This window comes from Trachemys scripta, chromosome 5, assembly GCF_013100865.1.
Source record: "Trachemys scripta elegans isolate TJP31775 chromosome 5, CAS_Tse_1.0, whole genome shotgun sequence".
NCBI lineage: Eukaryota > Metazoa > Chordata > Testudines > Emydidae > Trachemys > Trachemys scripta.
In genome coordinates, this window is record NC_048302.1 from 131,497,960 (window position 1) to 131,514,221 (window position 16,262).

The 16,262-nt window shown below is 46.1% G+C and overlaps 1 protein-coding gene across 1 annotated transcript in view; it reads left to right on the forward strand.

Moving 5' to 3' along the window:
* ADRA1D (adrenoceptor alpha 1D) overlaps positions 1–2,433 on the forward strand; it is a 66,470-nt gene extending 64,037 nt beyond the window's left edge. Inside the window, exon 2 of the mRNA XM_034772548.1 lies at positions 2–2,433. Within this exon, the coding sequence (XP_034628439.1) occupies positions 2–567 (566 nt within the window). The 3' untranslated portion in view covers positions 568–2,433. The remainder of the gene's footprint in view (position 1) is intronic.
* The last annotated feature ends 13,829 nt before the right edge of the window (positions 2,434–16,262 follow it).

Consider the following 16,262-nt stretch of genomic DNA (forward strand, 5'->3'; position numbering starts at 1 on the left):
GGTTCCTTCTTTCCTTCCCTGAAGCCCTCCGACATGGTCTTCAAGATCATCTTCTGGCTGGGGTACTTCAACAGCTGCGTGAACCCCATCATCTACCCCTGCTCCAGCAAAGAGTTCAAGAGAGCTTTCATCAGGCTGCTCAAATGTCAGTGCCGCCGGCGCCGCCGGCCCATCTGGAGGGTGTACGACAACCACTGGCGCGCCGCCTCCATGAGCAGCTCGGGGCGGGATTCCGACATGGACATGGGGCCCAGAATCGCCACCCTGAACAGCTCTTTCATATTGAACTCCACCCCTCAGGAAAGAACCCCTAAGAGGCGAACGCTAAGCTTCAAAGGGTGGAAAATGGTCACCGCTTTCCAAAAACCATCCTCCACCCAACTGAAAGAAAAGATGAACAGCCTCTCCAACAAAATAAGGGGCTCCAGCAAAGGGGGCATGACCGCAGCTTATAAAATGGAGGTGGAGTCCGTTTCCTTAGGGATCCCTAATGACTTCATGGAGGCGATTGACTACCAAATGTACGATTTACCAGACTGCTGCGGGCTCAGAGAAACGGATATTTAAAGCCCAGGGACAACGATTTGTTTGTTTTTAAATGTGCATTACATGTGGGTAGAGGGGACGAAAACGGGATGCAATCAATACGTTTGTCAGGCAGGCTGGAAAAAGCGATCGGGTGTCAAATGAGCCACCGGCAGGTCTTGTGATCACCGCCCTCTAAGGTTACAGGAATAAGGGTTTAGTATAAGGGCAATACTAGTGCTCTAATGGGATGCCAGAGTCTGATCCGCTGTATTGCCAGATGAAGGAAGCAGTGGGACTGTGGGGTCTAGGGAAACGATCTGTTTCGTCTGCTGGGGTGATGGTGTTTCACAGCTGCTGTGCAATTCATGGGAAACTAGAATGCATCCTTCGCGATTACAAAAAAATGGAAAGGTCAACACCATGAAAGCCCCAAAGCTGGCTGTAATTCTCCTGTCTTAGTGCATGTGACCACGTCTCCTTCCAGAGGCTGTTCCCAGCCAGGATTCAGCGGCTGCTTAGCGACAGCTGACAGAGCTGTTCCGTTAGCTCACGGGTAAGGGCTTATGGTGAAGGGCCCAGGGTTTGATTCCTGCTGTCGACTCTGGGGTCTCTGATATATGTGGCCACAGGTTACTACATATGCGTAAGATGGGTTTATGCCTGAACAGTCCTCCTCACTTACACGCTGAAGCAAAGGGAAGTGCGGGTCCTTTTTCTAATCCAAATCTGAGCTACCCTTCTCATTTTACTTTGAGTTTGAAAAGCGCCCTGAGCCTCGCACAGCACCCACTGCCAGCACCATCGCTAGCACATATTGCTCTGGGTCAGCAGTGAGGAAACACTGCCAGACATGCTTTTGGATATGGGACATATCTGGCTCTTCTGCCACCACCTCTTCCTCTCTCTCTCTCTCAAACTATAGGAGAGAAATGGTGGCAGCGAAGTTCAGCTCAAGACTCAAACTTCCCCATAGTTTGGGATGGAGGTTTCCATGTAGGCCCATCTCTGAGGTTAGTATGTCGGAGCTAAAGCCAAACATCTCTCCATAGAGGTTGCCGTTCCCCCTTGTAATGCATCAGGGTTCTTGAGCTGAGGCAGTCCAGGATGATAGTCAGCGCTCTTGTGCCCTTCTGATACAATTCCTTGCCGAGCCGGCGGCGCTCCCCAAGCTGAAACATTCAGTGGCCCTCAGTAATCGTCGGTTTTGTTTGCTCTTGTTGTGGCCAAAAAGGGTAGCAATGATTTTTTTCCCCACCATGCAGATCCAGATTGAACCCACATCCAAGAGGATGTAGTGGCCTTCAGTGCCCTAGACTATGTGGAGAAAGAAGATGTGTGACCCCCCCAAAAGGGCAACAGCGGTAGCACCAACAGAGTATGACCAGGCACAGTGTCGTGTGTTATGCTTTGTTGTATATTTGCACTCAGCCAATGAGTTGGTCAGGCCACACCCCGCTATGTATTTCATGTGTCTATTTTTTTGCATTTGGGGCAGCTGATAAGCCCAGTATGCTCCACAAAGAATGTGTGTTAATCTTAGAAATAGACTCAGCCCACAATCCCTGAATTCAGATACCCTGGGGACTTGGGCAGAACGTGGATCTGAGTCTAAACGTCTTCTCTCAGGTCTGTTCTCTGGTGCCAATAAAAATATGGGAAAACATGCTCCATAGTGGAGACATGCTGTCAAATCCATCCCAGGTGTAATCCCACCCAGGTCAGTGCAGTCCCACCTGGAGCAAATTTGGCCCATTAAGACTAACATGGCTTTCATTACTGGGGTCTGACGTATGTTTACCCAGCCGCTCTGACTAAGATTTTGCAAGAAGCGAAACCGAGCTGCCAGGCTCACAGTGTTAGGAAAACCGGGTGTTATGGTTTGTCCTCCTTTCTCTTTGTTTTCAAATGGAAAGTCAATATACAACATGTAAAAAAAAGAAAGAAAGAAACTAATCTACTGGAGGCCGTGTATGGAGCGGGTAGTAGCTGAACTCTGCAATACCCTTGTCAAGCTGACACTGAACTAAATGAATTATTGCACAAGCAAGTCTGGTGTGTGTCAAACTATGTCCCTGCAGGAAGCCAACAATATCAAGCAGCACCGGCCAGTGGTGCACTCGCTGTGAACCACGTCTGGTTCATTATGGTGTGTGTGCAAAGATTGCTAATGGGCTTGCCAAAGAGCGCTCAGAAATCCCAGTCGGCCCAGTCCTGCCAAAATTCCCCAGGGGAACCAAGTTGGGCAGTCTCAGTGGGAAAAGCGTATTTCTTTTCGGGTTTGTAGGAGCCCTGCGGTGACCATAAATAAAGGCAGAGCTGAGAATAACCAAACAGCCCTTTAGCGGTGTACGAACAGTGCCTGCAAATGGTTAACATACAAAGCTTGACACAGGGCCTAACCCTGGCCCCTCCAAATTCCCACTGCGGTTGATGGGCGCTTTTCAATTCGCAGTTATTGTTTATTTACCGCTAATTGTTTGGGGCCCAATCCCCCGGCCATTCAAGTCAGTGGAAAGACTTCCGATGAGTAGGAGCATTGTGTAGCCATGCCCGGGACAGCACAGCCATGCAAAGACTGGAGCCAAGGAGCTTGCAGCTTAAAGGCACCGTTGGGCGCATAGCACTATGAGACAGCACCAGGCAGGCAAAGCCAGAGCGTTGTGTGGTCACTGGCGCTGGAATCCAGCCCAGAGCAGATGCTTGTCAGGAGCTCTGGAAGGAGAAGAATCCATTCACCCTGCCCTTCTCCCCCGACTCCAGACACATGTGCATGTATTCCATTGATGTTAAGGGGAGATCTACACTGACAATGGGACTAATCCATTGGACAGCTAAGGTGCTGTATGGAAGCAGCTACCTAGTCTAGATCTGCTGCATGCAGAGGAAAGAAAGCACCAGGGGCAAAAGGTGCTTATAATCATGTGCCCACGTTAGTAGCTGTGGTAATTTGCAGACATTTAGCCATCTAAATACCTGACCTCCAGGTGCAATCAGGCTGTGAGTTGTACAAGTGATGTTAATTGCACCCACCAAAATGGAGGCCTAGTTAAGGGCAGGATGGAAATTTGATCTTAAATGGGAATTTCATATAATATTAATGGATTTATGCGGGTAACTTCCCATACAGTGAGATGAGAATCCATCCATCCATCCGTGTGTATATGTGTGTGTAGATTTATATGCTGCATACAGATACACACACCCATATATATAAAAATATATAAAAAAAAACCAGCATACTGTCATTTCCCGAATCACAGACATTTTCTCATAAACTGAAGATTTTCCAGGGCTGTCTAGCCATTCCTGGCAAGCATTTTATCAAATATTCCTCCCAAGTTGCTGAGGCTGTTGCTAACACTTCTGCTTGACCTTTTAAATTAGCTTCTTCTATTACATTATTATGATTTCATATACCTGAATTTATGACCTCTGATCACTTGAAATCATTCAGCAAAGCAGTGCCTAATTGTTGGGTGTTTCACTGTTTCTCCCTCCGGGTTCTAGTCAGAGCCGCAGGGGAACGGAGGAGATAAAAGTAGGCTTAAACAAGCAAACAAACCCCACACATCTCCTTTGTTTTGTTAATTACAGCTGTCCTGGTGTTTGAATTAAGACAGCTGGAGATGCATAGAGCATAAAGTAGAATTATGTGGGGGCATTCACTATAAAGTCGTTTGATAATACCTGCCACTTGCTGTAGCCAAGTGCATTTAGGCAGCACTTTTGTTCTTCATTTAAACCAGGAATTGCAAGTTCCCCCTAACAGGGATGGCTTAGTTTTGTGCAGAGAGACTGAATCCATCAGAGGAAAGGATTCCAACGCTGGCTGCTGTGCAATACTTTTATAGTGTCTTGCCAAATTCTGCCCTTCTGTCAACCGATTCTGGATGCCTTCGAGATCAGTGTGGGGATTAACTAAGCACATATGGAAGCTATAACACCATTCAGGACAGGCTGGGACATCATAAACTGTAGCTGCCCATGTTCGGGTGATTCTAGGGTGACCAGATGTCCCAATTTTATAGGGACAGTCCCGATATTTGGGGTTTTTTCTTATATAGGCTTCCATTACCTCCACCCCCGTCCCGATTTTTCACACTTGCTGTCTGGTCACCCTAGGTGATTCAGTTCTATCTTCCTGGTCAGTCTGGAGACCAAACCTTAGCATTGGTTAGATATGGATTACAGAAAAATTTAACTTATTTGAGGGATTTTGACTATTTGAGATCAATAGAAAATAAGCATTTCTAAAACAAAAAAGCCAGCTCCTCTGCTGGTACAAATTAACATCACTTCCTTGAAGTTGGAGTCCATTGGCGCTACGCTGATTTCTACTTACTGGGAGTCTGATTTAGATCTCGATTACACTGATGTAAATCTAGAGTCACTCCAGTGAATTCAGTGGAATTACATTAGAGGGACACCAGAACAGAATCAGGGTCATACACTAGCCTTATCTCTTCACACAAAGCTCCCGTTAATATTAACATGCAGGATATCAGTGGGTCAGAATATGGGCTGGAGTGTTTCCTATAGATAGTTAGAGTCCAAAATTCCTCTCGAGACCATCCCAGTCTATCAAGGGAACCAATATCTTGGCTCATATAAATAATTATTATGAGGAGTGAAAAAACACTAATGTGGGAATTTGGAAAGATGCAGGTTTTTTACCTGATTGGATAATGACTTTGATAAACACTTTATAAATGACATTTTCCTGTGACTGATTTAATTGCAACGTGGAATGACATATATTTTGGTACAAGCACTCATTTTGAAAGTGCATCTTATTTACATAATTGATCATAATGGCTCCTTAGGAAGGGTTATGACGTATCCAGTTAGAAAAAAATAAAACCCAACACAGGTTTAGTCCCACATCAGAAAGTAGATATTTTACCCAATAAACTATAGGGGTCCATATGATATAATCTGTAAATCCTGTATTTACAAATTATTGACCCAATATACAATTGAATTAATGCAGCGGTCACATGTATCAAATTCACATTCAGTAAAAAATCCATGGAACCCATGGAATATTTAATTAGCATAAGGTTCAGGCAGTCTGGTCTCCATGTTGTGGCCAACACCTGATGTTGAAAAGGAAGGAGAAAATAACCCCTAATGCATGTATTCAACTGTGCAACAATGTCCATCAGAAAAAAGTTCCTTCCTGACCCCTGCAGGGAATTATGCCCTGAAGCATGAGAGCTGATCATCATTATCCAAACTAGAGATGGACCTGAGCTGTAACATTTAGCTCTGAATGCAGTTTAAAAAAACAACACTTCCTCCAAATTTGAACACCCCCTGTGTTAGGACACAGAGGTTTTTGATTCAGACCCAGCTTAAGTTTTTCAAACAGCACTGTAAAAATCAGTTGGTAAAGCCTAAGGCCACCAACCCCTTGCACTAAGATCAGAGGAAAGTGTTGTTAGGCTCTTGGATTAAGAGGAGTATATGGCTCGGGCCTAACCTTCTCCTGCACAAAATATCCCACTGCAGAAAAGTCTTCACACTCTCTCCACTGAAAAGCTCTCTGACCTTGTTCCTTTTCATGCTGTGCATAATAGGGACCCCATTCTCCCTGCCCTAGGGGAACAGTGACTCCACCAGCTGAAATTCACATGGTTTCTCTCTCTTTCTGTCAAGGAGACAGAATTTGTTTCTCCTCCCCTCCCCCCACACCCACATAAGGAGCCAAACACAAGGAACAGCAGACTCAGCTCCTGCTCTTCCCCAACCCACCCCCCCGGCCCAAAGCACTCAGATTCTAACTATGGTGATGGGGGCCATATAAATACCTAGATAGCTAGAACCCTGCAGATCTTGTGATCTTCCAAAGGCAAGTGGCTTCCTTGCAAAATGGACCCTTGCTTTTCATTACCAGCTGCCCTCCACCTCCATCTTCTGGCAGCCCCTGGAACTCCATCGGCGTGCCCTCACCCCCCAACCATAATCCACCAGCACTGGCTTCCTTCCTCTCACGTTGAACTGAAATCCTGAACTGTGTCCCAAGCATTCACCAGAAGAACGTTTTTCAGCGTAGGCAGTTTGCAGGGAGAGAGGGACATCTAGATAGGGGGTCTATAGCCAGTGCATTGCCCTGTGATCCCGTCACCAATGGAAACCAGCAGGGGCCCTCCAAAGAGCAGAACGTTTGGAGGAGACCTTTCCTCATTCAGTTTTCCTTTACCAGTGTGAGGAAATGGGTCAGATACTTAGCTGATGCCCACGTCACAGCTCCATTGACTTCAGTGGAGCCAGGCTGAACCCAGGTGATGCTCTGTCCCAACATCTCCAAACCTTCCAAGTGGTTAATCATTGGGCCATTTCATAAAGCGCGTGCATCACTGGTGTCCAAGAGCTCTCACTTCATTCTGCTGGCTTTCTGGGGTCACTTTTAGCATTGTTATATTTTGTTGCTTCAATGAACTAATGCTAAGACTGGTTGGCCGCAGCACTTATGTCAACAGAACCTCCCAGCTTCCATTCCTGGAGGGCAGAAGGTTTTATCTGCCATTAAGCTGGACTGAAGTTTGGTTACATTTCTATTGTTTACAGTGTGTATATAAGTGTACATTTCCTTTACCAACAGCTGGATTTTTTTTTAATGTATAGATTTTTATTTTTCATCCTCAGATGTATTTATTAGTCAAAGTATTTCTGTTCCGTGATTCGAGGTACGCTGGATTGATGTAAAGTCTAAAACTGAATGCACATATTTTGGTTTGTACCAAATACACACACAATGCTGTATAAAAGGTGCAGTATTATTGTTAAGGTGCAGTATTGTTGCTTTATATAATTTTTGAAATATGGGAGGGAGGGTTGTGATAAAGCGCACATTTTTAATTCATGTATTTTCACCCACATATAAATGGTCTAAAAAGATTATAAAAGTTTGACCAGCTGGTGTATACGATGGGAGTTTGAAAAGAAGCCATTTCTTCCTGAAATGATCTAAACTCAGGAATTCCCAAGCTGAGGATCACAAACAGTGTCAGGGGGCATGACAACTTTGTTCTTCCCACATTGCTGAATGGGGGAGGGCATGTTCTGGAGGGAGCGTGTGTCCTGGGGTGGGGTGGGGGTTCTGGTATGGAAAAGGGGACCATAGTATCATAAACGTTAAAAATTAGGTCTGCTTGAAAATTTTTCCATTGAAACTGGTGTTTGATGGAAAATTGGGGGAAGGGGTTAATGATTTTTTTCTGAAAAATGTCTGCTTTCCTTGGCAATTTTCAATTTTTTGTTGAAAATGTATGAAAACTGAAATAGTTCCATTGTGAAGTGCTTCACGGGGCTTGTCACTTGAGTATCTCCCATTCTCCTTTATGACTCAGGCTCCCTGGCTGGACTACATCTCCCATGAAGCATCACGACCTCCCTTCTGGGTAAAGGGAGGCAGTGCATATATTGGCAGTCATATGGCAGTAGTGCATTATGGGAGATGAAGTTCAGCTTGGGGCCTAGCCTATAAGGGAGAATGGAATCATGGGGCAACCAAACTACAACTCTTGTGAGGCACTACAGCAGCATTTTACAATTGAAATATTTTGGATTTGGGGCAAAGTATTTTGCCAAAAAGTTGAATCCTTCTGTGTGTGGAACCAAGTGTTCCAACCAGCTCTACTGAGAGCCTCTGTCCCAGGAAGACAGAAATAGGTCCTTACAATGCGAGTGATAAACCACAGCCCGAGTAGATCCCATGTTGCTTTAGCTGTACAAAAATCACAGATATTAGGGATGAAAAAGACTAAGAGGTTCAACCTTTTTAAAGGGGCTTCTTCTGCCTACAATTTAGTACCCACTTGTCGGGGTGAAATTTTAGATGCAACAGGAGCAAGGGAACACCCTTTGATTCCCTTTGTTAAATATTTGTAATGTTGCAGAGGCCTGGGAAAAAAAATAAAGGAAGTTGTCATTGTCACATGTACTGTACTTAATAATCTTTCTGTACCATAGAATTTGCCTGGGTAAAATGTCCCATCTCAGCTTTTACACATGCCCTTCACCTTGCCTTGCCATTGAGTTTGTGAAACACTTCCTCTGGCTGTTCCATGTGGAAGGTTACATACCATTAGCTATTAAGTCAGAGGCTCAAAGGCAGTTAGCCTGTGGCTGTCCTTTGAATGTAGCACGTCTGTCTGGCATCTGGGTATGTTGTGTGGTTCGCCTGATGCACCTGGTAAAAAGAAGACAAAACTCACTCAATTCCCAAGAGCCTGCTGAAGGCAGTGCTATGATTCTGAATGCCAGAACCACGTACACTGGTCAGCCGAATTAATAAGTGTTGGTCTGGTTCTGTGAAGAGCTAAGCTCCGTCAGTTCCCATAGACACCATTGGGGCATTGGAGATAATCAGCACTTCAGAGGATTGGGACATATAGCACATCTCAATCGGCAAAAGAACTATTATGAAATTTATATCCAGAAACATCATGATTGACACAGTGTGGCAGGGGAAATAGGAAGCATCTTTTCATTGCTGGCTACTGCTAGCAATAGCTGAAAGATGTCTCCGCTCAGCAAGGTCCAAAGGACAGCTCTTGCGTGTTATCAGACCAAAATAATGAGCATCTTTACTTCCCAAATGCCCTTTGCTTGCCAGCTAAGAGTTATAAAACCTCTAATGTTAATCAGCATCACTAGAGATCTCATAAAAAGCAACAGAGGGTCCTGTGGCACCTTTGAGACTAACAGAAGTACTGGGAGCATAAGCTTTCGTGGGTAAGAACCTCACTTCTTCAGATGCAAGAAGAAGTCTTGCATCTGAGATCTCATGGCAGCTATATGACCAGCTATATGACTATATTATTCATTTCTTTTTTTAAATACAATTCTGTCAACACTAGAGCTAGTTGGAAAACGGAATTTCTGTTCCATAGGAAATTCCAACATTTCAAAAAAAATTTCCACCCCCAAATGAGGGAGAAACGTAAAAGTTTTCCATGAATAGAAATTTCAAGTTTTCATTTTAGAAAGACTGAACCATGTCATGCTCATAATATAGACCTGATTAATTTCAACAATGTCAAAACATTTCATTGTGCAAAGGTAACGCTGTTTTGTTTTGATAATGTCAAAACACTGTCATCATATGTATATGAATTAAAGATATGCATACAATAAAATATTGAGATATTATAATGTAAAAATCAAAATGAAATGAAACAGAACAATAAGGTCAAAGCAAAATGTTTTGATATTTTTTCACAAAGTTAGACAGTCGAAAGGAATTATGTCAACCTTTTCCCATCGAAAATTTTGCTGAAATCAACATATTCCTGCAAAATGTTTCAATTTCATCAAAACTGCATTTTCCAATGGAAAACTATTCTGCTAAAAAAAAATTGATAATCACTCATATAAACCAAATAGTTGAGCTCAGTGGCTCAGGGGTGAGTAATGGGCTACAAAGCCTTTTTCATGTAGGTCACTGGTTTGAATCCAAGTCTGGGTAAAAGCAACCTCAATCTCAACAGTTGTTCGGTGACCTATGTGAAATGGAATTGGCAATCAGGCCAGCAGCCAAGGCAGATATTTTCAACACAGTCTAGGAGATTTAGACACATCTGTTTTAATGGAAGCTATGTATTAAATTTATAATTAATAAATTCCAAGGTCAGAAGGGACCATTGTGATCATCTAGTCTGACCTCTTGATTAGCACAGGCCATAGAACTTCCCCCCAAATAATCCCTCGAGCAGAACTTTTAGAAAAACATCCAATATTGATTTAAAAATTGTCAGTGATGGAGAATCCACAACAACCTTTGGTAAATTGGTCCACTGATTACCTACCCTCAGTGTTAAAAATGTACGCCTGATTTCCAGTCTGAATTGGTCTAGCTTCAGCTTCCAGCCAATGGATCATGCTATACCTTTCTCTGCAGATGGAAGAGCTCATTCTTGATTTGTAACATCAATGGTAGAGTTACTGCAGTAATTGAACCCAGGAGTCCAGCCCTCCAGTGAATGCTAGATCACAATCCATCCTTTAGCACAGGGGAGGGCAAACTACCGCCCACGGGCCGGATCCGGCCCATCAGGGCTTTCAATCTGGCCCACGGGATTGCCAGACCTGTGGCACAACAGGGCTAAGGCAGGCTCCCTGCCTGCCCTGGCCCCTCTCCGCTCCCAGAAGTGGGCAGCACCACGTCCCTGCAGCCCCTGGAGGTGGGGGGGGGGGCAGAGGGCTCTGTGCACTACCCTGGGCTGCAGGGACCGCCCCCCGTAGCTCCCATTGGCCAGGAATGGGGAATGGCGGCCAATGGAGCTTCAGGGATGGTACCCACAGGCGAGGGCAGTATGCGATGGAGCTGCCTGCCCCACCCCACTCCCAGGAGCCACTGCCGGACATGCTGGCCACTTCCAGGAGCAGCGCGGGGCCAGGACAGGCAGGGAGCCTGCCTTAGCTCCACTGCGTGCCGCTGCCACCCTGGAGCTGCTCGAGGTAAGCGGCATCAGGCTGGAGCCCACACCCCAAACCTCTCCTTCACCCAGCACCCCAACCCACTGCCCTGAGTTCCCTGCCGCACCCTGCACCCCTCCTCTACTGCCCCTCCTGCACCCCATACCCCTCCTCCACCCCCAACCCCCTGCCCTGAGCCCCCTGCTGCACCCCACATCCCTCCTGCACTGCCCCCTCCTGAACCCCATGCCTCTCCTGCACCCCAACCCCCTGCCCTGAGCCCCCTGCCGCACCCTGCACCCCAACCCCTTTCCCTGAGCCCCTTCCTGCACGCCCCACCACCTCCCACACCCCACACTCCCTCCCACACCCCAACTTCCTGCCCCAGCCCTACATTCATGGCCCTGTGTGCAATTTCCCCACCCAGATGTGGCCCTCCGACCAAAAGTTTGCCCACCCCTGCTTTAGCAAACTGCTAGTCATGTGGGATGTTTATGTGTTTCTAGTGAGTTAGTCTCATCACAGACTACTGTTTAAAAAGGCTACTTCTTAGATCTGGGAAGAGATTTCTGATAGATAGCTCTTGAGCAGAAAACCACATAAGATCCACGGAAGGTGAAACGAGACAAATTCAAACTAGAAATAAGACACAATTTTTAACAGTGAGGGTTATTAACCACTGAAACAAATTGCCTGTGGAGCAGGTGGATTCTCCATCACTTGAAGTCTCAGTCAGGACAGGATATCTTTTAAATTATATATGCTCTAGGTCAAACAGAGGTTAAGGACTTGATGTAGGAATCACTGGGTGAGGTTCTTTGGCCTGTGTTATGCAGGAGGTCAGATGAGATGGTCGTAATGGTTCCTTCTGGCCTGAACAATCTATAAATCTATACCTGGCCTAGGGGATGGACAGTACATCCTACTGAACACAGGACGCATTGCCCAGAAGAGCACGCCTGCTTTGCTCAACAGAGCAGACTTACCTGGCCATGGGGAGTTATCTGCTGCCATTCTGAAGCTCCAGAGACAACTACACTTTCGCTTGCTTTTGACAGAGTGTCAGCCGTTTATTCATTTATGTTTAGATTCTGGTTTTTGTGGTTTAAAGTCTATCCATCAAGGGCCATTGCAGCTATTTTCGCTCCTGGGAATTGGCCGCGGGGTTAGAAAAAGCGGTTTTGATTCATTGTATTTATGTCTGTAGTTTTCAGAGTGAGTTATTGCCAGGGAAAGGTGCCATGAGGACAGCCCTGGGGGCCTCTCTCCCTCCCCCCACCCTCCTGTTAAAAAACAAATTCTGCCTGTACCGTCACGATGGAGGCCACCCTGTACGGCCCCACCTACCGCTATGCCACATAGCTGCATCCTGGAGCAGATTACCTCTCAGACCCTGGCCCAGGCTGGTGTCATCTGTGCTGAGATCACCAGCCATGAGGCCAGTGAGTGCCAGCTGTGCTTGTTCACTCAGGCTGGGATTATTCAAAAGGGCCTAAGGGGGGGGTGGCGAGTAATGGGCCTCCTCTGCCATTAAAAGCCAATGGGAGATGGGCACCTCCTTTCCTTAGGCAATCCCGGCTTTAAGGCCAAATCCAACCCCCCTTGAGGTCAACTGACTTCAAGGGGAGCTGGAAAAGGCCCTAAGCACTAGGCCGAGACCAACAAGCTCAGTTCACATAGGTCACCAAGACAGCTGACAAGGATTTCTACTCTCCTGAGCTTTCCTGGATTCAAGCCATTGGCCTAGCAATAATGGGGGCCTAGCTTAAGGACATAGGAACAGCCACACTGGGTCAGACCAAAGGTCCATCCAGCTCAGTATCCTGTCTACCGACAGTGGCCAATGCCAGGTGCCCCAGAGGGAATGAACAGAACAAGTGATCATCAAGTGATCCAATCTCCTGTCGCCCATTCCCAGCTTGCCACCTGTCCCCTGAACCAGCTGCCTGTGAGCCATGGGTGCTTAACCCTTTCCTCGTGGGCCACAAAACGAAATGAGGATCAAGCAGCAGGGTTAATGGTGGGTTTGGCCAGGAGGGTCTTTCCCATTGCGGGTAGGTAATGACTTTACCTTGGCATCTTGCTCACCATAGAGCTTATTGCTGGTGGCCAAAGACGTAATGAGGAACAAATATTCCCAATGCAGTGGCCTGCAGACTGGAAAAAAAACAAAAACACATCCCTATGGATCCATCACAGCCATTAAGTCCCTACGGGTGCCTAGGTCAAGAGGGCGTCTGAAAATAGAAGTAACGAGGCTTGTGATATGGACACTGCCAAAAATGCAGAGAAGCTGACCAGTCTTCCTCCTATTACCAAAGGGTGTGCGATGTTGGAAGAGGGCCAATGTTTAGGACAAAGTGTCTTTAAAAAATGCTCTGGGTCAACTATGCGGCCTGTGGTGAGGAACTTTTACGGCTGTGCTGCACTTTGAGACGTCAGACACCATCTCCTCGGCCAACAGAGAGCTGCAGAAAGGCGCCGCTGTCAGCATTCATATGGTATTTTTAGATGACAAGCACTGAAGTAAACTCACGGGATGATTTTGCAGCCTCATTGGCAGAGCGCTGTATGAATAGAGACACATGCAATTGGCACAAGGCCCCAGAAAAACATCTTTCAAGAGTGGGAGCAGTTTCATTTTCCCCAAAGGGCAACGTACACCCAGGTTGGTATGTGCCATGCTACCACTACCCCTGTGGACAGACTCAGCCCTGCTCCGGAGTTATTAGCTCCCTATCCAGTGGCTGGGCTAGAACGAGGAATGAGCAAACGTGGAGTCCTTAAACCCACAGTTGCTGTAATCTTTAATATGAGGATGGGGCCTGGGGAGACTACAAGTCCCAGCATGTATTGCTCCATCTATAATCTTCTCCAGTTCATGTAATTTATGTGATGACCTTTGGGCTCCTGACAAGCTGTTGGTTGGGCAGAATGTAGACACCTCAATATAAGCCCCAATAACACTGACTGCTGAGGAGAATCCTCACGAAGATTTCCTTTCCCAGAGCCTCCTCCAATGGGTTTTTCCATGAGAAGGGATGATTTGGGCCTCTATTATTTATTTCCTAAGGTGTGTGTGAAAGTTGGTGGTAGAATGAAACGATCATTATAATATTGATATGAGAAAATGTTAGAAAAGATGCTCAGATACTATGCTGATGGATGGATGGATGGATAAATATAGGTAGAGGCTGCCCCTGTTAAATGTTCACCATTAGAATTCTCATTAGATGAATTTCCAAGAAAAACCATTCTGCTGAGGCCCAGATACTAAGCAGCCTGTTTAAAAACAAATATCTGGTCTTGTCTACATGGGGATATCCAGGAAAATTAATCTGAATTAACTAAAGGTGTGAATTTGAAGTAGATTAGTTAAACTGCTTTAAATCCCTGTGTGGATGCTGTTAATCAGAATGAAAGTGGCCTTAATTTGATTTAGTTTAAGTGAATTAAGCTAAACCGAATTAAGGCTATTTTCATTCTGAATAGGGCTTTAAGGTTGAGGGGTTGTTTGAAGGCCAGAAGAGGGGATTCAGGAAAGATTTCTTCCAGGATGTCATCCCCTTCGAGTATGGGTTGTACCTGTTTAATGATACCTGTATGGGTTCCAGTGTGGGGTGGTAGGTGGCAATTGGGGTGTGCTGCCAGAGGGGGTGTACCTCATCCAGTGTACACAGTAACAACTATGTCTGGTTTCACCCACAGTCACTATGCTCTTGAATGAACTCACACAGAAAAAGAATACAAGACACAAACGAATGAGGTGTTGCATTACTGCGCTCTGATCAGCCTATCACCCATGGGCGAACACTTTTCACAAAACGATCACTCACTAGCTGACCTCTTAGTCCTCAAAGGAAACCCGCACAACCCCATCAAAAGAGGAGCCTGGGAGCTCTCATATTCATAACTCTACTTGTCACAAAAAATCATGGACTGAAAAAAGACACTGGGTTTATGGTCAATCATTACAACAATCTGTAACCCATTAACCTGCCTTTGTCCTAGCACTGTAGAGCTTAATTGCCCACTTCACCTTGAATAGTCTCTTGCAACATGTGTTAACTCCTTATCTGTTCTACCATCTATTGTGACAATCTGAGTACCCTTCCCAGGCCTGAAGAAGAGCTGTGTAATCTCAAAAGTCCCTTTCCCCAACAAAAGATATGACCTCACCCACCTTGTCTCCCACAAAATTAACAGAGCACATATTAAATGGATTAAAAACTGGCTGACAGATCTCAAAAAATAATTATAAATGGGGAATCATCATTGAGCAGATGTGTTTCTAATGGAATCCCGCAGGGATCAGTTCTTAGTCCTACAGTATTTAACATTTTTATCAGTTACCTGGTGGAAAACATAGAATCATCACTGATCAAGCTTGCAAGTGAGGCAAAGACTTAGGGCAGGTCTATACTTCAAACTTGCACAGATGCAGCTGCGGAGCTGTAGCTTGTCTGGTGAAGACGCTCTAAGTCCTTGGCTACACTTCCAAGTTACAGCGCAATAAAGCAGCCCTGGGCGCCCTAGCTCACTCCCTGTCCACACTGGCAAGGCACGTAGAGCACTCTGACTCCACAGCTACGGCGCTGCTGGTACTCCATCTCGGCGAGTGGAATAACGTTTGCTGCGCTCCCATTGGAGCGCTGCGGCACCAGTGTGAACGAGGTGTTGCATTACTGCGCTCTGATCAGCCTCCGGAAACGTCCCATAATCCCCTTAAGTCAAGTGGCCACTCTTGTTATTGTTGTGAAATTGGCTGCAGGAATGTGGAAATGCCCTTTCAAAGCTCCATTTTGGAGAAGCCGGCTGCTTATCAGCTCAGAGAAAAAGCAAACATTTATTGTTTGCTTTGAGTGAGTGAGAGAGAGACGGGGGGGGGGGGTCAAAACTTAAAAGGCAGTGTGCTGACACACTCACCACCCCCAAAAAAACACTCTCTCTCCCCCCACATACACACATAACACTCTGTCACACTCCACCCCCCGCCCCCATTTGAAAAGCACGTTGCAGTCACTTGCATGCTGGAATAGCTACCCATAATGCACCGCTCCCAATGCCACTGCAAATGCCGCCACGCCAGTGAGCTTGCAGCTGTCGGTGTGGACAGACTGCGGCACTTTCCCTACTGCGCTCTACGAAGGCAGGTTTAACTCACAGCGCTCTACATCTGCAAGTGTAGCCATGCCCTAAGTTGACAGGAGAGAGCTCTCCCGTCAGCTTAATAGCTCCACCACTGCAATAGGTGGTAGTTATGTCAGCAGGAAAGACTCTCCCGTCAACATAGTGCTGTCTACACAGGGGGT